Raw genomic sequence first — 26,113 nt, 5'->3', positions numbered from 1 at the left:
TCTGTATGTGTACCATGTATGTCTATTTGCTTCTATAGTGGGCAGCCTAATGTTAAGCTTTAGGTGTGGAGAATGATAGTAGGTCAAGTTGATGCTATGTGTCAAAGTGAAGAAGTGTGCACTAGCAACATGCTCTTGTGGCAAAGGCGGCAGAATCCTGGGCTGCGTTAAACAAAATAGTGCCAGCAAGTTGAGAGAGGTGATCCTTCCTCTCTGCTCAACTCTGGTGAGGCCACACCTGGAGTACTGTGTCCAGTTCTGGTGTCTCCAGTACAAGACATGGACATACTGGAGAGAGTCCTACAAAGGGCCACCAAGTTGATAAAGGGACTGGAGCAGCTCTCCTATGAGGAAAAAGCTGAGAGAGCTGGGACTGTTCAGCCTGAAGAAAAGGCTCAGGGGGATCTCATTGATGTATACAAATACCTGAAGGGAGGGTGCAAAGAGGATGGAGCCAGGCTCTTTTCAGTGGTGCCCAGTGCCAGGAGAAGAGGCAACGGGGACAGCCTGTGAGGGTGACTGAGTCCTGGCACAAGTTTCCCAGAGATTGTGTGTCCTTGGAAGTATTCACAAGCCGTCTGGACATGGTCCTGGGCAACTGGCTCCAGGTGGCCCTGATTGACAGGGTTGGACCAGATGACCTCCAGAGGTCCTCGCAGACCTCAAAAGTTCTGTGATTCTGTGAAGCAACGTCGAAGAACTAATCTCTGTGAGGATGAGGTGCTTGTGAAAGTTGAAACACTGCTTTCAATGGATTTCTTTTTTACAAATGAACGAAGTGAAAAGGGGTGGTTCTTGAATACAGCATGACCGGCAGAAAAACATGTAGACTTACAGTACTTTTCAAGTGACAAGTAACAAAAGAAGGTAAACAAATTAAATGATAGACATAAATGTTTTCCTCTTATCTCACTCTGTTCATGTGTTAAATTAAAAAGTGAGAATAGTAACTTTGTTTGCTCAGTTATAGGCCTGTTTGTTCAAAAGAAGTTCTGACACATTGAGGAGGACACTGCATGATTAATTCTCAGACTTTTAGAAAAAGATAAAAAAGATACTGTAAAGTGCAACAAAATGTAGATTGCCATAAAATACGTAGGAAAATATTGTCAAGGTAGAGTCATTAATACAGGAGAAAAAAAAAAAATTGCTGAATACGTCATTCAGAAGAGTACACAAGTAATAATAGAAGACACTTAGTGTGTCTGTATCCCTTCCCTTTGTGTATCCTTCATTGACTGGCTTTTTTTTTTCTGCTTCCAGAGATTTCTCAGCACTTTTGCTATTCTGAATAATGAGTTAGTGGTATGTGAGAAGCTAGCAATGTCTTGTTGAAGAACAATGTGTATCTGATGTAAAAAACTTAATGCAACATGCTTCATTTAAACAATTGGCATTTATGTAATATTGTATGACTTCTTATTCAAAGCCATTATCTATCTTGCTTGGAATGAAGGAGAAGCTTACTGATATTCACACTGAAAAAAAAAATCTCATAAATTAAGGCTGCAGTTTCATGTTACAGCTTAGTCAAGTGAACAGATTGCTAGTGCCACAAAGGTGTGTGAGTATGTGGGGGAGGGGTAGGTGTTCCCTGCTGCCTTTTCCTTTGTTTGTGGCCTGGCCTTTTTCCTGCTCTTTCCCAGTCACAAAATAAGCTAATATAACAGTTTATTTGAAATTTTGCAAGGTTACTTATTTCAGTGGTTTTAACCTGTTATCTGAAAATTCTGAAAGCCAATGCAAGGTGAGCAGTTGTGGCTAGGAAGGGATAGGATGAAGGATCTTAGGATTTTCATTTGAACAAAATAGTAATTTGGTGGAAGCTCTAATGTGGAATTGCAGCTCTTTGAAAGGTATTGAATGCTAACCACTATAATTTAGAAATTACTTTGGAAGGACTTGGATATATAAAGGAACAGTCTTGCAGAGAGTATACCTTAGTGTGTGGGTTTGCCAAAAGAATGAATTAAATATTTTATCTCCTGGGGAAGAGAAACCATCTAGCTGGAAACAGCTGGATGTTTTGAAGTTGAGTCAGGATGGAACTAAGTATGTGGTTACATATCTTGTATAGTTCAAGGAAACTCTCTTGAACATTTTTATATACATCCGTAATCCCCCAAACCCAGCTGTACATACCTCTGGAAGTAAAAATGTATTGGTGCATATATGAAAATATTTTAGCCTATTTTAACTGTTTGAATTTGTTTATTTAAGCATGCATAATATGACTATACTTTTGCATACCTGTCTCTTTAAATCATACAGAATGTTTAAATGAAAAACTATGTTATTACATAGCTTTGTTTGCCTTTGAGTATACAAAAGACTGTCACTGTTTTGGAGGACATACCTGATAAGGGGCAGATAATTTGTCTGCATATATTTGGTTAACAAGTGACTCAAAGTACTTCGGTTTGGGAGCTGAATTTACTACATTAAGTAGAGAAGAATGCTATAATGTGTTTGAAATATAATGGTTTTGACATAAACTTGACTTTTCTTTTCCTGCGCTTAAGGATTTCACATTGTATGTCTTGTTCCTTCTCAGGTTTGTTTGTTGTTTTTTTTTTCCTTCATTTTGTTTATTTCCTGTATTTTTCCTGAAAAATCATTGGCATCTTACTAGTCCTTTGGTGAATAAGAAAATATAAGCTTAAGGAAATACTGAACATCCTTCAAAAAAAGCAAAGAAAACTGGTTTTGTATCTTGACTTCTACAGTCGTTTTGTCTATTGATCTTTAATCTTGCAAATCTCAAGTCTACCCTCTTGGTTTATGGCCATTTAGAATTTTAGCAGAAAGGTTCAACCGCACAGTTTTTTTTTATGGAACAATTACAGACCAGATGAAATAGTACTTTTTCCAAGGAGGTAAACCTATCTGCACTATTATTCTGTTTTACAGCTCACATTGAGTTTCATCACTGTGGCTTAATACAGTGCTGATAATAATGCAAACAGCTTCTATAACAATTTTTACAGCTCATGGATCTTTATTCTGAAACAGTTTTAAAGAAGTTGTCAGTGGGGTTTTTCAAAACCCTCTTGTAAAACTCACTTGTTCTTATAAAAAATCTTTTCAGCTACCTTTCTGTACTTGATCTAAAGGACTTGAAACACGTAGTTTATGATTCATTAAATTGATATACACTTTAGATCTACTGGCATAGGTGGTGTCAAAACTTGTATTTCTCTAAGATCGTTTTGCATTTCCACATTGATATGCCCTGTCCACATGTACACAACTGTTACTCACTTCCTTTTTTTTCACTGGTTCATCAAGTTGTGATAAGTGATATTTGAATGCCCATGTCATGAAAATTTATCTGCAATTATGATTTTCTTAGCCATTTAAAAGAATCTTACTCTGATTATCCTTAATACTGAAAATGAAAGATTGACTTTCCATTTTTGTTGTTATAGAAAAATAGCTCTTAGCTGCAGTAATTCACACTATTGACATTTTCTATCTTAATTTGGAAGAAGGGGAGCAAATACTACTTTCCAAAAGATTTTTCTGAATGCGTTTTTTCTGCTTACAACATGAAGAAATAGGCATAATGCATGTTTATGTACTGTACTCATGAGTCTGACAATATCCCTCTATTTTATGTCTTTTTTAGAGGACAGTTAATGAAAAATTTACTGGGTTGGGAGGAAGGGGAAGGATATTTAGGTTTTTGGTAAATTACCCATGCTGTATTCAGATAGATTCTTAGGTTGGGAAGTCTTATGTTTTCAGTTCTCTTAAAGCAGTATGTTTTGCTTTTGATTGAGTAGTTTTGGTGTTCCCTAAATCAACTAAGGCTTCCAGTTTCTAGAGCCTTTTTTTGCCTGTGTTACATCTACTGTTAAGGAGAAAAGCAGTGGCAGAATTTGCTGTAGATCCTGCCCTCATTGGTACAACGGCATCTAGCTTTATGATTTCAATGTGATCTGAACTAGCTAGAGTAAATAATGTGACAGAGAACATGAGATAAGTAAATGACAGTGATGATAACATGGAAGTCTTATTTATTCATACTGTGATGGAACCTGATCAGGATTTGCTCACTCTTCCTCTTTTAGAAATCTTGCTTTGGATTCTGGGTAAGAACCTTGGTTTTGATTGATGGTACTCTGAAACTGCATACAAGCACAAATTGCATTTTCTTTTTATCCCTTTTTGTCTCTCCTGTTAGAAATGGTAAGATTTTTAAAACCAAGCATTTAAGCTGAGGGTCATAATTTCATATCTAATTCCAAAAATGTCTGCTTTTGAAATGTTCAGTATCTAATTGCCTTACTACTGGTTGTTAACTTGAAAAAGTACCATTTTAGTGTTCTTAATGATTGAAATTGTTACCAAAATGATAGAAAAATAATGCTAGAAGAATTTGAACACTAAGTACTCGTTCTGGGTTATGTTTTCCATTTTATTGAAAGCTGTTTTAATTTACTGCAACTAATTTGAAAGTCTGTTTCCTGGCATAATAATTTGGATTTCTTTGATGTGGTTTCTGCTAATGAAGGGAGACAGGCAGGAGGAAAACTGCACTTCAGACTTGAGCTTATGTGTTTGGAAGAAATTCAGAGTAATAGTGATAACATTTCAGTCTCATAGCTCAGAAAAAGAAAATTGAAATTCCACCTTGTACGGTGACCATCTGCTGATCATACTGTGGCCTCAGAGGCCTTGCACACAACTCATGTACCTGCAGCTCTTAAGAAAGGACCAATGCACAGTTAATTCCCTGCTAATTGCTTAAGCCTTGAATCTTAATGTGGTCCAGGGAACCATGAAACTAACTAATATCTTCTCATATCCAGAATACTTCATTTTACAAATAAAAAGAGAAATTTCTTATTATTTTTGAAGTATTCTTTTTCACAGTTGAAGGTTTTATGTCTTTTATTAGTGGTTTGTTTGGGGTGGTTTTTGTGAGTTACAGTTAACTCTTGAAATAGCTCTCTGAAATTGTGTATCTTTGTTGAAAACAAACAAATATCCTGGATAGCCTCAGAAAGTCTGGAAAGGTACTACCAAACTGTTGATCATACAAACCTTCTAGTATGATGACTGTTAGCTAATACCTGACCATTGGGGAAGGGTCGATGTGTCGAGGCTGACCAAGTTCTCCACTGTTTGAATTGCCTAGTTGACAATGTGTTTCTCAGTGTTTGGCCAACTGATCTAGCAGTTATCTCCAAAGGTTAGATACAATGATAGGACAAATAAGAACAAACATGTTATCAGTAAACAGCTAGCTCAGTAAGGGCCCTGAGAGCATCTCCACTCCTGGCTGGGGCTCAGGACCAACGTATGATAATACAGCTGAGGGCTGCTCCTTCCAGCCCACAGCTGGAGGCTTCACCCTCTTGGGGTGAAGGTCTCAGGCAGGCCTGAATTCTGTCCTGTGGGAGCCGCTTTTGGCTGAGGCTCTGCTGCTCAGCCCCAGCTCCTGCCTGTGCCTGGCCACGTGCCACATTCACCTGGCTCTGGTCCCTGACCCCCGGCTGGCTTCTGGACGGATCTCAGCACTGCATTGTCACTGCAAACCTGCCCACTGGTCACAGGGCTGTGACTGATGCTGGTTCCCCTCATGGTGCCTGATCCTGACCCTGACCTGCAAGTCTGGCTTCCCAGCTTGACCCCAGAACCGCTTTATCACTGTGGGCTTGGCTGATCTGAACTTGGGGCTGTCCCCCTGGCCTGCCCTTCTCCTTTGCTGGGGACAGTGGGGTGGGTCCTGGCTGGTGAGCCTCAGCCCTGCTGGCTCAGCCTCGCTACACACTGTCACTCTGGCTGCTCAGTAAGTAATGAGGAAGAATAAGCAGAGAACACTAACACTATTGAACAAAATAGGTGGGAGGATGTGGCTTCAGAAGACGGTAATGCCTTTCCCAGCCAGGGAACAAGGAACTCCGTTGTCTGCTGTGGAAACAACTATGTACTGACCAAGTAGTCTCAGTAAGGTTCTTGATTGTCTTTCGGTTTCTTTCCAAGAAGTGTCTACCTTGAAGCGGTTCCTTCCTATCATTTAGGTGACTTGTTATTTCCCTAGTATTCTTCCATAGACCGTCTCAAAAGTAGCTTTTGCCAAGTAGCTCCTTGTGTCTGATAAAGGGTTCTCTCCCAAGAGGCACTGAAGCTCTGCCAAGTCAGTTACTGTGCTTGGCTACGGAGTATGGCATTCATGTAATTCAGTTTTGCCTCCTGGGGGAAAACAGAGGACAAATAAACTAGAATGTATAAAGTTTCTGGATTTCTTAAGTAATTCTATTTGGAAATAAGGTATATCATTAAGATAACAAGTTTGCTCAGATGCTAATTCTGTAACTGGATTTGTCTAAAGTGCTTTTATATTCTGTGGTCCAAGATTAACAATACAAAAGTCTGGACAAGCATGAGGCAAAGAGAGATTTGTAGTGGTGTTACAAGAAGAGGGCTACATCATTAGCGGGTTCCTTCTGGGGGGAATAGTAAAGGCATTAATAACCTCAAGAGTTCTGTCCTCCTGTCTTATTCAGATAAGTTTAGGATTAGGTACGGAAATGTGGTGGATTTGCTCTCTTTGATTTAGAAGCAACTGTATTGAAATGAAAATTTCTGTGACTTGGACTGACGGGCATTCCAGTGTCTGTTTATCTATACCTACACTAAACATTATTCTTTATTTTCCATTTTGCTGTCACATTTCTTTTGAAACTTTCAGTATCTTTCACACACATGTTTATTCTGTAGATTAATCTGCATTAAACAACTGGAGAAATACTTATGTTTTATTCATAATCAGAATTAAGCACTTACAGAAGATAATGAAGTTTATGATCAGACAGAAAAGAGACATGACTTTATTTCTAACTTTTGCTTATGATATGCTAATATGCATCCGTTCCTTTGTGTGCTTAATTGATTTATTTAATTATTGACAGCTATCCAAAAATATTGAATAATGAAGAACAGAATTAGTGAGACAATATACTTGCAGTGGAAACAAGTTTACTGTCCACCTTGCAGTGCTGTTCATATTATAGTTTATTAATTAAAAGTAATTATCTGAACCAGTGACACTTTGTTTTGAATGGATATCTAATGCATTGCAAATAAAAAATTTGGTTTTGTTTCTTTTTTAATACCAGAATTGCACACTGGTATGATGTAGATGACAGCTTCTCTTCTCTTAGGGTCTTTCTTACTATCTGCTAAAAAACCTGCTTTGGTGCAGTTTAACAGGGTTTATATCACTCCACAAATGCCTTAAGATACTAGAGAAAACTATAACGCATATGAAGCTCCAGCATATTTAGCTTAATATTTCTATTTGAAAGGCTTTCTTCAACTTGACTAGTGCTCTGCGACAGAGGGACCATCTGCAGCTTCAGAGTTGAATTCACAGGTAGGCTTAGGGACAGTAGTTGGAAGTGCTTAACTGCCATCGCAGAATACAAAGCCCTAAGTTAGGTTTGCAGCATCTCTTCTTAGTGCATGAGGACTCAGGTACCTTAGGAGGAAATTACAATCTTGGGAGAAAATTATGGGTTTAGCTAGTGCTAGGGCTTGGACACTTTTCTCTGCATAGGGTTTACAGTGCTAAATGTGTCCTGCAGCACCTGAACTTCTCCTCTTTCAAAAAGTAATCTCAAGTGAATTAGTTTGCTTTTCAAATAGAGGAATAGGATGTAGTATGAAGGCTGCCATCGTTTTATCCAGAAGCTCAGTGCTAACACTCACACAAAGTGAAAGCTATATAAGAGGCAGAGAAAGGAGGGGAGGAGAATTATATTTTCGTGCTTCCTAGTGGGAAGAAAATTTGCTGTTTTCATAGTCCTTAATGCTTTCACTAAACCTGAGAGAGAGAAACCAGGAGGGAGCAGCGTAACAGAAAAGCTTATGGGTGAGGGGGGAGAAATTAGATAGACAAAAGTTCTGGATTACAGTTTCTGTTCTGTTAATTGTGTTACAGTATGTATATCAGAATCACACAGAATCACAGAATGTTAGGTGTTGGAAGGGACCTCGAAAGATCATCCAGTCCAATGCCCCTGCCAGAGCAGGACCACCTAGTGTAGGTCACACAGGAATGCATCCAGGTGGGTTTTGAATGTCTCCAGAGAAGGAGATTCATAAACTCTCTGGGCAGCCTGTTCCAGGGCTCTGTCACCCTCAGAGTGAAAAAGATTTTCCTCAGGTTAATGTGGCACCTCCTACGCTCCAGCTTGCACCCATTGCCCTTGTCCTGTCATTGGCCATCACCGAGAAGAGCCCGGCTCCATCCTCCTGACACTCACCCTTTACGTATTATAAACATTAATGAGGTCCCCCCTCAGTCTCCTCTTCTCCAAGCTAAAGGGGCCCAGCTCCCTCAGCCTTTCATCAGAAGGGAGATGTTCCACCCCCTTCATCATCTTTGTGGCTCTGCAGTGGACTCTGTCCAGCAGTTCCCTGTCCTTCTTGAACTGAGGGGCCCAGAACTGGACACACTATTCCAGATGCGGTCTCACCAGGGCAGAGTAGAGGGGCAGGAGAACCTCTCTTGACCTACTGACCACACCCCTTCTAATACACCCCAGGATGCCATTGGCCTTCTTGGCCACGAGGGCACATTGCTGGCTCATGGTCATCCTGCTGTCCACCAGGACCCTCAGGTCCCTTTCCCCTACGCTACTCTCTTAACAGCTCAGTCCCTGTCATTCTCGTGCTAATCTCCCATGGATCACCTGGCATATATTCCTGGTGTGTGGTTCCATTGTAAATGCACAAGTTAAAAGACTGAACGATGAGAAGTGCATCAAAAAGAGTGCAATATGCCAAGCATTGCATCATTTCTTTAGCTGTTTGCTTTTGAAGTCTGTGCAGGTGGTGCCTGATGACTAGTGAGAGAACAGTTCTAAAGAGATACTAGCTAGAAGCAGAAAGGATCATTGAAGCAGCAGCTGCCTCGTTTTCAGTCTGCTCGCTTAGCCACGTAGCCGGAGGAGTGATACATGTGATGAGTCTCCTAAATTTAATATTTAGTTTGTATACTTACAAAAGTAATTAAAGATTTCCATTCGTAGAAAGCTGTCATAAGCAGCAAACTCTCAATTCATGTACCATTGAATTTAATATTCACTTACTGGTACCTTGTGAAACTGATACTAGCAAGGCAGCACAATTTGCATATGCTCATCAGTAAAGATTTCTCTTCTAAACCAACAACAAGAACTTCAGTTACAAAGCTGATCAAACTTTGAATAATCCTTTGGTTTTGAAAAATGTGGTAGAACCATGATAATGTAATGAATGGGTTACACTGGTATAATAAATGACTGAAAGTTTTCATAAAAAAGAAGAGTACAGGTAGTCATTAATGTGCTCATACAGTGATAACAAACCCTTCAACAGATCATTTGATTCCGGTTTATGATGCCACTTTGTTTAATTATTCCTCTGAAGGATTATGCATCGGATTTTTTCTTCATAAACAAGCCTTTGAAATGCCGTGTTGTCATTATTTTCAAAAAGTTATTTACTGAAGTACTAAATCCTTAGAATTAAGTGGTTAAAAATCCATTAAATTTTAATTCTATAACTTTTTGGCTTTTACAGTACTTATTTCAATGTTAGAAACCAATATGTTAATACCTCCAAGTAGTCATTTTTGTAATTTTTTTTTCTTTGCAGCTTTCTTTGCAAATTGTTTCTTAAACTTGAGTTTTACTAGTAAAGGAAGGTGTGCAGTTTGATGGCACTTCCTATCTGTTTGTATTGTAACAGCTTCTGAATGTGGCATCCAGTCAGCAAAAAATTATCTAGATAGAAGATCTTCAGTGAACAGAACATTTATGATTTTTAGCGAAATCAGAAGGGGGAGATGAAGGAAATCCATTACTTATTATGTCTGATCAGTGAGGCAGTAGCTTTAATCAAGAATATTGTCTATAGGAGAAAAATTGATTGACGGTTATTGAGAATATCCTTGCAAGTCTCCCAGTGCCTCACCCAGAGGAGAGGAATGGCAGTGTGGATCCCATCACACAGCATGGTGGTGTGGTACAGGAATTGATGTGATGGGGCTGACCAGAGTTGTGTGCTGGAAGTTTGGGTGAACAGAGGCATTCAGAATGTTTCTGGAATGTGCACTGAGCGCAGCTTACAGAAACACTGGTCTGTGTGATTTTTTTTGACATTACACATAAGAAAAAATGCATAGAAATCTCAATAGCAGTGATTCCCTCCCCCCTTTTCTTTTCTCTCTGCTGAATTCATGTCAGTCAAAAAATGTGGAGGATAGTAATGTGTAGCCACCTTCCCAGCAGGGTGCAGCATAATTCTTCCATACTCCTTTAATTCATTCAGTTACCCAGAATGGTTTACCAGCTGAATGGTTTTCTACTTGCAAAAAGATGGAGACATAAGTCAGTACAAGCCTCCGCCTTTCCTGGGAGTTGACAGCAGACTTTACTGGTTGTGTAGGTCAAAGGATATAGTGCTGCCTGTGGGGAACATTTTGTTAAAGATTTAGCCCCCATCTGAAAGGGAAGAAGAATTTCCACAGTTTGAAAAGAAATATATATGTATTTCACCTTCTTTCAAGATGATCTCAAGCTTTACATTATAAAGATGTCATTCATAGAATCATAGAATCATTCAGGTTGGAAAAGAGCTTTGAGGTCATCAAGTCCAGCCATCAACCCTACTCGACCAAGTACACCCCTAAACCATATCGCCAAGCACTTCATGAAGCTTTGTACTCAGTGTTCTGTACTAGCAACCTAGGATTCAGCCATGGCGGCGGGGGCTGGGAGGGGGGGCGGGGAGAAAGAAGTATATATGTATATATGTATGATTTTTGAACTGGCTTTCTTACCTAGGGAATCAAAATTTCCCTTTTTGGTTATCTGTCTCACTAATAACTAAAAGAAATAATAATTTTACATTATACATTTTCTTTTAAATTTGAAATTGTGTTAAAGGCAGTGATGACTGTTGCAATGCCTTTTGTTAGGATTCAGACTTTGGCATAAAATTTTTTTATGTAATAGCTCATTCTTGGCAAATGACATGGCTTGACCTAGCATATTACAGGGAAGTTGGTCATATAGCAAAAGAGCAAATTCCCCACACAACATCCTTATTACTAAATTGGGGAGAGATGGGTTTGATGGATGGGCCATTTGATGGATAAGGAGTAGGCTGGACAGCTGCGTCCAAAGAGTTATAGTCAAGGGCTCAATGTCCAAATGGAGATCAGTAACAAGTGGTGTCCATCAGGGGTCCACATCAGGACTGGTAGTGTTCAATGTTGTTATTAATGATATAGATGGTGTGATTTAGTGCACCCTCAGCAAGTTTGCCAGTGACACCAAGCTGTGTGGTGCAGTTCATACACTAGAGTGAAGTGCTGCCATCTAGAGGGACATTGACGTGCTTGAGGAGAAGACGCATGTGAACCTCATGAAGGTCAACTAGGCGAAGTGCAAGGTCCTGCACCTGGTTGGGGCAATGCCCAGAATCAAGACAGACTCGTGGATTAATAGATTGAGAGCAGCCCTGAGGAGAAGGACTTGCAGGGAGACCTTATCACAGCCTTTCAGTATTTAAAGGGAACTTAAAGAAGATGGAGAGAGACTTTTTGCCAGGGCCTGTAGTGACAGAACAAGGAAAAACAGTATTAAAGTGGATTAGGGCAGGTTTAGATTGAATACAAGGAAGGTGTGGTGAGACACTGGAACAGGTTGCCCAGAGAAATTGTGGCTGCCCCCTCCCTGGCAGTGTTCAAGGCCAGGTTGGATGGGGCTTTCAGCACCATGGTCTAGTGGAAGGTGTCCCTGCATGTGGCAGGGCGGTTGGACTAGATGATCTTTAAAGGTCTCTTCTAACTCAAACCATTCTGTGATTCTATGTTTTATTTACATAGATTCTGTGTTTTATTTACATTTACTCATTTGGGTTTGAAGGGCATTCTTGTGATTATCTAGTCCAAACCCCCCACTCAGGCAGGTGCAACTACTGTGGGTTTCCCAGGACTGTGTCCAGTTGGGTTTTGAATGTCTTCAGAGATGAAGACTCTGAAATCTCTCTGGGTAACCTGTTCTGGTGTTTGACCACCCTCACACTAAAAACTTGTTTCCTGAAGTTCAGGATGAATTTTCTGTTTGCTAATTTGTGCCCGTTGCCTCTTGTCCTGTCACTGGGCGCCACTGAGAAGAGTCTGACTCCCTTTTCTTCATTCACTGCCATCAGGTATTTATATACATTGGAAAGATCCTGTTTTGCACCAGCAGGTGCTGTTATGATCCCAGTAAGAAAGGCACTCAGAGACTGTAAGGTATCATTTAAAATACTGTCTATTAGAGCTAAACCTGTAAGGAGAGAATAGTATAGGCAATCTTGCATCCCTTTAGACAGTGGGAGCCCTGGGTGGTGTAGCATTGAATGGGCCACTGATCCACATGCAGCATGCTGGGCAGTCCCTACCTGTAGCAGAGATCCTTTCATTTTGGTCATTCGAGCTATAACAGGACTTTCTTACAAGGAAACACTTCTGTTTATTATTTCTACTGGCAAAGAGAAAGAATGTCCACATGAGAACTTCTTGGAAGACTTGTAGATAAAGGCAAGGCTGCACGGGTGTCGAAGTCGCTCGTACCCAGTGGGAGCTGCCTGCGGGCTCCCTTGCAATGCGCTGGCTGCATTCATCCTGCGACCAGGGGCGCAGTGCAGGCCTGGGCTCACCCCAGTTCGCTGTTTTGTGTGCAACTAACACTTTGAAGTACAATAGGCAGTCTTCTGGTCAGGATCACTCCAGGTCCTCCATGGACCAGAAGACCTGGTAATCTGATATATAAGGGGCACTTCAAAGCCATCGTTTTTGGCCTGCTTTTCTGTGAGCTTTAATGAGAAATTATTTAATCAGTTGGCATACACTTGTCTAGGTATTTGCCTTTTTCGTTAGTGATATATAATGCTTAGGACCTTACCACTAACATGAGGAGCAGTAATAGTGTTTGTGAGGTGGTAAGTAGATGAGGTGCTAACAGAGAAATAAAATGGAAAAACAGTAAATATGGGTTTGACTCAAAATATCCTACTCTAACATTTTAACTAAGTATTTATTAAATATGTTTGTGTAGCAAGAAGTTTATAATTGTTTTTTATATGTCTTTAGGCTGTTGCAGATTATTTGTGGTGTTGGTCATCACACACAGATACTTTACCTGGCATTTGTTATGTTGCCTTCTCAAGTAGTTGTCTGTAGTATTTCAAGCTACCACAGAAGACATAAGACATGCAAATATGTGTCTTGTTAATAAATAGAAAAATGAGTTATTTTTCATGTACACTGAGTAGAAAAATCGGGGGTTTTATCCAGCCATAAGTTATTTTGAATACTAAAATGAAGTTTCCTTATCTGATTTTGACTCAAGTAATTGTTAAAAACAGAGTGCTAGATATAATTTCCAGAGCTTGTGTGAAAATTTGCGTAGTCCTCTATCTACATACATACTCTCATGTTGTAGGCTTAATCTTCTGGTATAGAAATTTGCTATATGGTATATTTCAGAGTTTTATTGTATCACAAGTTTTCTAAAGTCTGTTTTATAAACACTTACATTTCAGACTTCCTGGCATGCTTTTGATTGAGTGATCTGAATATAATGCTTGTTTAGATCCATTTCTACTGAAATGTATCTTCTAGAAACTGTATCTTACTTATTTGCACAGTCTGAAAATTCTTTACTTTTCTTTCCGTAGGATAAGAAATGGGTTCTCAATCATGAAGATGTCACACTGGGAGAATTACTGGGCAAAGTAGGTAATCAAGTGAGCTAAATAACATTTAAATAAGTATATATTAATCATTAAGCCTATACACATCCTGTTTGCTTTATCTTTTAAATTACTATATGTACAATTTTTATATAAATTCTTTTACTTTAATACCAAGACAGCATTGTGTGTTAAATAAATCTAAGTCACATTTACTGGTAAATGATACAATGTGTGTGCTACAAGTTTTTAAATAGCATATGTATTTTTCTCTTTTAGAAGGCTTTTAAGCTAATTAGATTTCTGCAAAGCATGATGCAGCTGTTTTACTTTGTGTAGTCTTCCAAAAAATGTTGCAAAATATAAATAAAAACATAAATAAACATATTTATATTTATGTATTTATGTATAAAATTTGATACAGTAAGATGATTAAATCAGTATTTATTAACGTGTTAAATGTTCATTGCTTTTGTATGATTTTTTGAGTGTTAGGTAACTTCACACTTGTGTATTAAATTAATTCTTATATACTGTAGTTTATATCATGAATTCTGCTTAGGAGCTTTAAGTCATTAAAATCAGGTAAGCCCTGTACCTCACTTACATTTTTAGGACCTTTGCACCTACAAAGACAATTGTGAGTGCCACTCTGAACACAGTGTTCCAAAAGGTTTCCCAAAACCTGAGAAATAGGTTTAAATGAGAAGGAAATAAATGAAAGCAGTAATTGCCGCCTTATTATGATACACACTAAAATAATTGATAAACTGTTGAAGAAATGGGGGAATTAAATATTGTCAGAAATTTCTGTTACCCAGGATAAAATCTCCTTGGCAGCATAAGATGACAATAGGTATTACCTACCTGTAGACAGAGCTGTATATTCATAAAATAGAGGTACTAGGACAGCTTCACATTCTTAAATAGAATGGTATCAAGGGAGAAAAATAAAGATATTTCAGGCATTAAAAAAATCTTTTTCTTCCTAAAAAATAAATATCAACTAATCTTGATGCGTGAAGACAGTTAAAGCAATCTGAAAATTAATTTAGTAAACTGAATTTACATGTGCATTGCATAGTTTGGCAGAAGGCATTTTTAAAATTCAATAAAGACAACTCAGTGTTTAAAAGTGCTTATAGAAGGGTATATTCTTTAAAAAATACAGAACAAGATAAAAACTTTCTCAGAACACAGTATAAACCTGTTATGCATCCATCTCTAAAAGGATACAATCAAACTAGAAAAGTTAAGAGTGACGGGACCATCATCATCCATATGGCAAAGTGTTAAATAAACTATAGCCATTCACCGTGGAAGTGAGAAGTCTGAAGGTCTATAAAATCTTGAGTGGCCTGGAAAAGATGAGGGGGAAAATCGTGAATCTTAATGCACAAAAGAGTACAAACTTTAGAAAAGACAAAGATTTTGCTTCACCTCAGGAGTGAATGGTCTGCTTATTTACTCAGCATTAGTTCTATAATACCCCACAAAATGAAAGTTATATGAAAGGAATATGTTATATTAAAAATCATAAATATAATAATAATAATTAACTATTTTAAATAAAGAAAAAAAAAGGCATTTTTCGATACTTAAGTAGTCCTTAAGGTGGGTTCATCTTTCACTGTTAAATACTTCTGACCAGAAGGTTAGAGGAAAAGTGCGTTGGGAGTGACTCAGCTTCTTACCTTTGGACACTTCATGCCATTTTAGGTATCGGAGGTAGTGCCTTGTCCTCTATAAGTGCTATTTTAGAAGGGCAGATTGCTGTCATAGAACTTATGCCTTGCTTGCCAGCTGTACCTTCCTTGGCCTAGGGTATATAAAATAATACTGGAAACCTGTGTTTAGGCTTACATTCCTTCCCTTGTTACTAGCAGCATATTACTATTTTCCACTTGTTAGTTTCTTTTTTCCCTTTTCTGTCTTCTTCCTTTGGCAATACCATATTCAAATGCATGATGTAATGAGATCGTCATCACTCAGGAAAAAAGGGAAAACATTTCCAGCAGAGTTTTGCTGTTTTTTGAAGTCAAATGTAGCCCCAGATAACAGGACACAGAAGTGGATTTCATGTGGGGATTTATCAGACTTAGATTTAAAATCGAGTTGTTTTTATTCTTTTGGAAATACAAAACTTAACTAAAAGTGAGAGATCTTCAGTTTTTGGGTTTTGTCCTGCTCTTGGGTTTTTTCATTGATACCAGTGTTTTATTATATGCCCCACAATTTCCTTATTCCTTCAGTTTGTGTCCTAATTAATTTTCCTTTTGTTTTTATTTGTGTAAAAAGTACATCTGATGGAGATTATTTGATGGTCTTTATTATTTCGGCTTTCATCTATGAAACCTAAAATATAAACAAATTACCCTGGAGGGTATGTTGTTGAAAACCTAAAAACTCTGACTATAAAAGGAGCAACTTTCTAAAGTCCTGGCAAGTTGGAGGCCTTACATACCTGCCTTTATAGAGCAGTGCTGAGCTTAGCTTTTAAAAGAAATTGTGGATCACATAACCATTTTCAAAGTAGACATTTTTTGCAGTGGTTTTAGTTTATGATCAAAATTAATATTCACTGTTTTCGTTTTTCTTATTTTGCCTTTTTTTGTTTCTTGTATATGTGAAAACATTTATGTTATTTTGATATGTTTTGTCCTAGTTTCACAGATCGTCTTTTGGTCTCTTACAGACTGCAAGTTAAAAGCTATTGATAAAATACAATACTGCAAAAATGAAAGAGTGCAGGACAATAAGAAAAAAAAGGAGTACTACTATAAGTGTCTGTTAACTTTAGAAGTTACTAAGAGGTTTTGTAAGATAATTGTAATTACACTATTAATGTGTATTCCAACAAGGTCAAAGCAGAACTCATACGCTGCCTCCATATAATAGGTGTACTATGTCTCTGTGAACTGCGTTGTGTTAGGGGCAGATAGTGGAAGAAAGCCTCATTTGGCTTCATAAATGCATTTCAAAATTCCATACCAGTTACATTAGCTGCCTGCATTATTTTTCTGGAGATTTGTGAAGATTCTATTTACTTAGAGTGATTTTTTTTCCACCTCATTTCAGGGTAATTTTGGTGAGGTGTATAAGGGAACATTAAAGGATAAAACTCCTGTTGCTGTAAAAACTTGTAAAGAAGATCTTCCTCAGGAACTGAAAATAAAATTTCTGTCAGAAGCCAGGTAGGTTCTCTAAATTTAATTGCAATATATACTTGTTGTGGGGGGTTTTTTTCAAGTTTTATTACTAGATGGACTTACAAAATCTGACTTTCAGAAAAATTCAAAGAAGCACTAGTCCAACTTTTTCCTTCTTTTGTTTCCCTCAGTACATTCCACAACAGTTGCCCTGGTAACTAAACATAGGCATTTTTAACATGTGAATGCAGTAGCATATGCATTTGCTGAAACTACCTCTTCGGCAAAGCAACCTATGCCTATAAAGCACAGTTCTGTTGTTGTAAGTGCTTCCATCTGGAACTTCTGAGATGTGCCATGCGGATTGGGATAAGAAGACTGGAAGATGCTGTTAATTTAGATGTGATTATACCAGTCATAAATCCTACCTTAGATGCGTGACTGATAGAGCTGATCAAATGTGGCTAGGTTACTGTACAGAGCCCATTTAGTAACTTTCTCTTTGTAAAAAGCACTCACTCCAGAAGAGGTACTTTGTACTGTGTCAGGCAGCATGTGATTGCATACCTACTTTTAAAATAACAGTCATGCTGCAATATACTAAGTATTCTGAATACAGGCTGATGTGGATAGGTAGGTTCTGAGACCTCAGGGCAGAGACTTGTATTGAGATAATTTCAGTTGTTTAAATTAACTTGCTCCATCTTGCTAAGAAGCTTCATATGTTTTCATTTTTACTCCCAACTAGTATGATTAATATGTAAAAGTTAAAGATACTGTCTACATTTATAGAATGAAGATCAGCCACTCTATGTATTAAATAATTTTAAACAACTCGTAATTTGACCACTGCAGAGAAGTTTCATTTGTTAGGCAGTCTACCACTAGTGGAGCAGTGTTAGACTGAAAAAAAGTGAAATGTGTTATTTCTCACTAAATATGTATGTACCAGGTAGTTTAGTATTTTATTCTTGATTCTAGCAAAAAAGGGGAAAAGAGGAGGTGCTTTAAATCAGCAAATAGTAGAAGAAATGTTTAAGCTGCAAGGTCTCTGTAGAATTCTTCCTTGCCCTTCATTTTGCTTGTAAATCATAGCATGCTGGTTCAGGCTGCAAATATCTTTAGTGGAGTATTGTGTAAGAAGATGAAAATGCTTTTGTTTAATTCCCAAACTAAAAATTGCTGTCCTTCTAAAACTCATTGTATTAATTAATCTCTTAAAGTAGAATTGGAATGAGTGTGCTTTTGAAAAGTTCAGCAGGGAAGTGTAAAAGGCATGCTGTGCATGATTTTTTGATGTAGCTCTGCCTCTGATCCACCAGTGAAATGCTATTTAATTACAAGGGGTCTTGAGAAACTGGAAACCTATCAGGCCATTTTTCAGTTGTATTGACAAATGTTATGTAGAGAAACGGTAAAATTGCAATATGTATAATATAGTGTTCGATCTTGATTTATTATGTATGCCCTCCATTTCAAACAGAATTATGATTGATCTGTTACGTTAGTTTTTTTCTTTATGATATCAGTGATGACATGTTCTATTAAAATAACATTAAGGATTTAAGATACTTTCCTATAATATTTAATCAGTTTGTACAATAAAGTTTATTAATACAATAAACTTATTGTGTGTTTTGCAGAATACTCAAACAGTATGATCATCCTAATATTGTAAAACTTATAGGAGTTTGCACACAACGACAACCTATTTATATTGTTATGGAACTTGTTCCAGGTAATTTTTTTCCATTTTTTTGCAGCCTATTTTCATAGGTATTTTTTCCATAATGTAAAGTGTGTTGGTTTTTTGTATTTGTCTTTATCTGCATTCTTATGACTGATCTCAAAAGTCACCTGTGTTGCAAATTTCTCTGGAAATAAAGGGTTCTACTAGCTTTGGAGTGGAGTGAGCTACAGAAATCCATTGTGAGTTTTTCTGTAGCCATTCAAAACAACAGAGTTTGCTGAAAGATGTCTCAGCTCTATCTTCATTTTCCTTCTGACAAGATATTACATGATATTTCCTTTAACAGTAGCGTTATATAGTGAATGTTAAGATGCTTGTATTTAAAGAAACTTCATGGCTGGAAAACATTTCAATTTTAATAACCCAGATTTGGGTCGTCTTTGGCAATATAAGATTTATTTTCTTTACCAAAATATATTATTCAGTTTATCAATTGCTATTGATTTATTTTTAGAATCTTGAGTTCATGTACTTCAGCAATGGCTGGAGGCAATTTCAGATTCTTGGGATAATAACAGCTTTGCACCGCTTTACCTCTGTTGATTTTCTCAGCAGCTGGAAAATGTGTGGGTTTGGTAGCCTTTAGTACTGCTTAATATGCAACACTGAATTTGTTTTGTATATTACTGTATTTGACTTTAAAATTATACAGCAAGCTGTTTTAAGAACCGTTTCATTCGTGAAGACTTAGATTGTTTATAATTCTTGAGTACTGGCTTTAGTACGAGAGCACTGATGAAATCTTTGACCTATTGGAATTTTCTGCCTTTATTCAATTAGATTATATTAGATTATTATATTTGTACATGTGATTAACTTTATTAAAATGGAGGCTAAAAGTTCTGGGTTTTAAAACATACTTTGGTAATCAGCTTCTCCAGACATCTCTGAAGATAAAAATAAATCCTGATCTTTTAACACGTGTATCATTCTGGTTCAAGGTTTTCAGAGCCTAGGACAAGCTGTTGAAACATACTAATACAATTCAAGGAGGAATTAGTGAGAACCTTTCTCTGATTCTTATGCCTGTTTTGCAGTCCAAGTCTATTTCTTTCTCCAGGCTTTGAATTTCCGAGAAGCTTCTTAGTTCTTATCCTGTTTTGCTGGTCCTTGGTTAGCTTCCATACTTTGCCTGCCCTCATAAACACTGTTCTATGTTGAAGCCATCACATTTTTCCATGTTCTCTTACACCTTGACTAGGACACCATGAGACAGACCAAATCAGCTAGAAATGATAACAATGCCAACTCTGAAGAAGGTGGCAGAGGAAAGACAAAACACTTACTTAGATCAGAAGCAGTGATTCTGATGTTACTGGTTTTATGTTTTCTAATGGGAAGTTTGGATGACATTACCTAAAATAATAATTCTTAGTGATTTGATGTGGAATTAATGCTGCCCTTTGAAGAACAGAACAGTGGTAGGCTTGTTAACTTGCAGTCAACACTTAACTTTTTCAGTGTCTACTTTGTCTGTGTTTCATCTTAAATGTGTTAACGCTTGAAGGTGTATAGCAGTTTAATTCTGACATTCTTTTTAATGACTAAAAATGGCACGGTTTACCTTAGAATTGTATTCTATAAACATATGGCTGAAAAGGCATGTAATGAATAAATGTCTGAGAATTTTTTCCCTGAGGAAAAAAATTAGAAACATCCCCATAAAATATGGAGTGTTTTCTTAGTTCTGTTTAATGTTTGCACTTTTTCTACTGTTCTTATATCTCAAATACATGTAGGCTATACACTTACTATGCCTTTTGAGACTGCTATGGTGTGGCTCAGTAGAGGCTAATTCTGCTTTTCATTCCAGATTCAGATTTCAATTCAGATTCTTAATTTGTTCAGGTATTAAAAATGTATTTTGAAACTTAGCACTTTATGCAGGGAGGTGCTACTCTGTTAGTGATTCTCTCATAAACTGTCTGTGCAGAGAAATCTTTTTCCTTTGTTGCAAATGCAAATGGGATTGAAAACTATGCATCTGGATAAAGTCGTTAGTGAAAACAATAAAGAAGATGACAGATGCATATTTAAGCATCTGTGCATCCATTGTTACATGCAAAAATAATGCAGGTGTTGCCAACAGTAACAGAGTTATAAAACAAGTTGTCAAAGATAATTATCCTTTGCAGGTGGATCCCTTTTCTTGGTGTGTGTGTTAACATAACAAGTGACAAATGTCCTAAAGTAAGAATCACACTGATAAAGAAATTTCGAGATGGGTGAGGTAGTGAGGATTAACTGGAATAATAAATAAGATAGCAGAGCGTGTTACAGATACATAGCCAAAGTGGAAAGACAAATGAGAAATTTTATGTTAATGAGAAAGAACCATCATTTACTTCCTATTCAGTTACTTCCTGTTGGTCGTACTGATCTCACTGTATATGTCCACCCAGTGTCAATGCATCATAGGTTGCTCCAGTACAGAAAGAATTGGTTATCTTTTTCGCAGTTAACTGTCTGTCAAGAAATGAGGGAAATATCTTAATGTAATGTGTATGTGTATTATATAAATTGTCTTTAAGGGATGCCTATGTGGAAAAATATATCCTATCTCCCTGCCACTGGCTGGGGCCAGGTCTTTTGTTTTCTCAGTTTTTTCCTGCAGGTGTTTCTGCAGGAACCTGTACAGGTGGGAAGTGGAGAAACATCCTGTAAGCAGAATGTGTCATCTTTTTCTAGGGTTGGTTCAGATGAGGTTGCTCTAGTCCTTCTAGCTTCTCAGACAATGTCTAATTAAAAAGGCAGTCCTTTAAACTGAGAAGGGAGAAGGCCTGAAAAGACAGAACTTTGGTTTATTTGTTACTGTAACATTGATGATGACATGGACTTAGGATGCTTATCCACTAGATTGAAAACATAGGATGAAGAGTCTTAATGATTTTTAAAAGTTAAACTACGCGTGATTCTTATATCACGTTAAGAGACTCCGGTAAACTGGTGAAATACAATTTTCTTCTGAGGACTCTGAGATCATAACAAATATTTTAACGAAGATGTATTTTACAGTTGTCTAGTAAAATATGCCCGATGACCATTACAAAATAAGCTTCTTTCTTGCATTTTAAAGAATGTGTATCAGGCAACTTGGAATACTGGAATATTTTTAAAGAGCTGAGTTCTGTTTTCCAGATAAGCAACAGGTACTATTGCCCAGGTAAAGACATATAATAAATAGTTTCTCTGAATAGAGAAGAGTATATTCTGCCAGCTGTTTTGCATTCTTTGTGACACACATATCACAAATAAAAATCTCAGTTAGTTGTGGTGGTTACCTACCAATAAGAAACCCAATGAGTATTCCAAAGAGCGTTATTTGAGAGCTATGTGCTTCTGTTTTGTGTAGGACACTATTTATTTATTGTATAATTTAGATTTGCTATTGCTTTCTAAAAGCTATTCTTCTGATTGATAAAAATCAAATAAAAAATAAATTAATTAAAATATTCCATCATATATAAACAGAAGCTAAAATGCACGTAGCAACAACAATGTCCATATATACATGGAAAATTACATGTATAGAAGAGATGTGACGTAAAACTGCAGTTCAGGAAATTACTGTGAGACATACCAAAAAATAAAATTAGTGGTTTCTGAAATCCCAAGTAAATTGTTTTCTCTCTCCTCCCCTCACCTTCCCAAAATTGTCAAGATAGCCATTGAAACTGAGTCAATGAGTCCTTAGTATTTTTTCTTATATCATTTTATGTATTTGTAAGTCAACAGAGGTCTATAGAAAAATCGTGTTTGCAGGCTCAAGTTATGCTAGCTAGCTGCTGTGAAAAATCAATTTAGCAAAGCAGATGGTTTTAAAATCTTGATTTCTGATTGCATAATGGATGAGTTTCTAATACCCTTTAAAGCACTCTTGCAAATAATTAATCTTACTCTTTTTTACCTAAAAAGCACATAGCATGGGGAATAAACAAGAGGAATTAGAGATGTGCACATGCCTGCAGAGATATGATCTTATTGGCATCACGGAGATGTGGTGGGATGGCTCCTATGACCAGTGTTGGAATGGAATGATACAGGCTCTTCAGGAAGGACAGGCAGGGGAAACAAGGAGGGGATGTCGCCCTTTATATCAATGACTAGCTGAAATACATGGAGCACTGCCTGGGCATGGATGAGGAGCTGACTGAGAGCTTATGGGTCAGGATTAAAGGGAGGGCAGGGAGAGGAGGCATTATAGTGAGGGTCTGTTACAGGTCACGTGACGAGGAAGACCAAGCCGATGAGTCCTTCTATAGACAGAGAGGAGAAGCCTCACATTCACAAGGTGTGGTCCTCATGGGGGACTTCAACTACCCTGATACCTGTTGGAGGGACAACACAGCAGGGCGTAGGCAATCCAGGAGGTTCCTGGAATGCATTGATGATAACTTCCTTCTCCAAGTGACAGAGGAACCAACAAGGAGAGGAGGCATGCGAGATATGCTGGACCTTGTTCTGACCAACAAGGAAGGGCTGGTGGGGAATATGAAGCTCAGGGGCAGCCTTGGCTGCAGTGACCATGAGATAGTGGAGTTCAGGATCCTTTGCGCTGCAAGGAGCGTGCACAGCAAACTCGCTAGCCTGGACTTCAGGAGAGCAGACCTTGGCCTCTTCAAGGAGCTGCTTGTTAGATTTAAGAGTTGGCTCCTGTAAGAGGCTTCGAGAAGCTCCCCCGGCTCCAACTTTGGACCCGCCTCTGGCCAAGGCCAGGCCAATGGCACCTCTGCGAATGACCATTTCAGAGTGAAAGAAGCCGTTGATCGGGTCTCTTTGTTCCGTTCGTGTTGGTGAGCGAAGGGGGATTGGGAGAGAGAGAGCCCTGCGGACCCCCGGTCAGTGAGGCAGGAGAGGGGCAGCTGTGCCGGAGCAGAGGTTCCCCTGCGGCCCGCGGTGGGGTGGCGGCTGAGCCCCTGCCGCCCCTGGAGCCCAGCGGTGGCCCAGAGGTCGCCCTGCAGCCCGCGGAGGGCCCCGGGCCGGAGGAGCAGGGACCGGGCCCGGAGCAGAGCGCGGCTGCGGCCGCACTGGAGCCGCCCGTCGGTGGGAGGGCGGCAGCCCCGGGAGGGCCCCGCGCTGGGGGGTTCTGGGGAGCTGCAGCCCCGCGGGAAGAACTCGCGTTGGGGCAGTTCCTGGAGGGCTGTCTGCCGGGAGAGGGACCCCGCGGTGGGGCAGGGGAGGGCTGCGAGGGCCCCTCTCCCTGAGGGGGAAGGAGCAGCGGGGACACCTTGTGCCGGCCGGACTGGGACCCCCATTCCCTGCCCCCTGCGCTGCTAGGGGGGAAGAGGGAGCAGAGCTGAGCCCGGGGAGACTGGAGGGGTCGGGGGGGGAAGGTGTGTTGTATTAAAGACCTGGTTGTATCTCTCATCCTCCTCGATGGTGGTGGTTGTTTGTATTAAATGTGTGTTGTTATCCCCTGGTTGAGTCTGTCTTTTGCCCATGATCATAACTGGTGAGTGAGCCCTCCCTGTCTTTTGTCTCGACCCTCAAGCATTTTGGTTGTATTTTCTCCTCGCCATCCCTCAGAGGACAGGGTAGGGGTGATCGAGTGGCTGTGTGGTGCTTTTGTTGCCAGCTGGGTAGGCTCAAACCATGACACATGGGATACAGCCCAGGAGGGAAGAAGGGCCCAAGAAAGCTGGTCAGTATTTAAGGATCACCTCCTCCAAGCTCAGGAGCAGTGTGTCCCAACTAAGAGGAAGTCAGGCAAAAATGCCAGGAGGCCTCTGTGGATGAACAAGTTGTCCCTGGACAAACAGAGGGACAAAGAGAAGCCTACAGAGGGTGGGTCTATTTAGGAAAGCCAAACCCCTGATAGAATTAAATCTGGCCAGGGACATCAAGGGCAACAAGAAAAACTTCTGTAGGTACGTGAGTAACAAAAAGAGGAGTCAGGATAATGTGGGCCATCTCTGGAAGGAAACAGAAAACCTCATGACCTGGGTTACGGAGAAGGCTGAGGTACTCAAAAACTTTTTTTGCCTCAGTCTTCAAGTGCTTCAAGCTTTGCCAAGTCTTCAAGCAAGTGCTCCAGCCACATCACCCAAGTCGTAGAAGGCAAAAGCAGGGATTGGGAGGATGAAGAACTGCTCACTGTAGGAGAGGATCAGGTTCAAGACAACCTAAGGAACCTGAAGGTGCACAAGTACATGGGGCTTGATGAGATGCATCCGTGTGTCCTGAGGGAACTGGTCGATGAAGTAGCTAAGGCACTATACATCGTATTTGAGAAGTCGTGGCAGTCCGGTGAAGTTCCTGCTGACAGGAAAAGGGGAAAAACAACCACATTTTTATAAAGGGAAAAAAGGATGACCCAGGGAATTACAGGCCCTTCAGTCTCACCTCTGTGCCCAGCAAGATCGTGGAGCAGATCCTCCTGGAAACTATGCTAGGGCATATGGAAAATAAGGAGGTGATTGATGACAGCCAATGAGGCTTCACTAAGGGCAAATCATGCCTGCTGTGACAGGGTTACAGCATTGGTGGATAAGGGAAGAGCAACCAGCATAATCTACCTGGATTTGTGCAAATCATTCAACATTGCCCCACACGACCTCCTTGTCTCTAAACTGGAGGGTTGTGGATTTGACAGATGGACCACTCAGTGGATCAGAAGTTGGCTAGATGGTCACAGTCTAAAGAGTCACAGTCAACAGCTCAATGTCCAAGTGGAGACCAGTGATGAGTGGTGTCCTTCAGGCATCTGTACTGGGACTAGTATTATTTAACGTCTTTGTCGGTGATATGGCCAGTGCAATTGAGTGCACCCTCAGCAAGTTTGCTGATGACACCAAGCTGTGTGGTGTGATCAACACACTGGAGGGAAGGGAGGCCATCCAGAGGGACCTTGTCAGGCTGGAGAGGTGGGCCTGTGCAAACCTCATGAAGTTCAACAAGGCCAAGTGCAAGGTCCCACACCTGGGTTGGGGCTATCCCAAGCACAGATACAGGCTGGGTGGAGAGTGGATCGAGAGCAGCCCTGGGGAGAAGGACTTGGGGGTGCTGGTGGATGAAAAACTGAATATGAGCCAGCAGTGTGTGCTCGCAGCCCAGAAAGCAAATCGCCCCCTGGGCTGCATCAAGAGAAGCGTGGCCAGCAGGTCAAGGGAGGGGTTTCTCCCGCTCTACTTTGCTCTGCTGAGACCCCACCTGCAGTTCTGTGTCCAGCTCTGGGGCCCCCCAGGAAAAGAAAGACGTGGGCCTGCTAGAGTGCATCCAGAGGGGGATCATGAAGATGATCAGGAGGCTGGAGCACCTCCGCTATGAGGACAGGCTGAGAGAGTTGGGGTTGTTCAGCCTGCAGAAGAGAGGGCTGTGGGGAGACCGTAGAGCAGCCTTCCAGTACTTCAAGGGGGCCTACAGGAAAGGTGAGGAGGGACTCTTGATCAGGGAGTGTAGTGATAGGACAAGGGGTAATGGTTTCAAACTGAAAGAAGGTAGATTTAGATTAGATATTAGGAAGAAATTCCTTCCT

At 39.6% G+C, this 26,113-nt stretch overlaps 1 protein-coding gene across 1 annotated transcript in view; it reads left to right on the top strand.

The window, feature by feature from the left end:
* FER (FER tyrosine kinase) overlaps positions 1-26,113 on the top strand; it is a 166,368-nt gene that overhangs the window by 83,377 nt on the left and 56,878 nt on the right. Inside the window, exons 12-14 of the mRNA XM_086478933.1 lie at positions 13,726-13,782; positions 16,819-16,934; positions 18,533-18,627. Coding sequence (XP_086335059.1) covers positions 13,726-13,782; positions 16,819-16,934; positions 18,533-18,627 — 268 coding nt within the window. The remainder of the gene's footprint in view (positions 1-13,725; positions 13,783-16,818; positions 16,935-18,532; positions 18,628-26,113) is intronic.

This window comes from Leptosomus discolor, chromosome Z, assembly GCF_034619465.1.
Source record: "Leptosomus discolor isolate bLepDis1 chromosome Z, bLepDis1.hap2, whole genome shotgun sequence".
In the NCBI taxonomy this organism is placed as follows: domain Eukaryota; kingdom Metazoa; phylum Chordata; class Aves; order Leptosomiformes; family Leptosomidae; genus Leptosomus; species Leptosomus discolor.
Note: the sequence above shows the minus strand (reverse complement) of the source record. Positions and strands in the feature narration are given on the sequence as shown.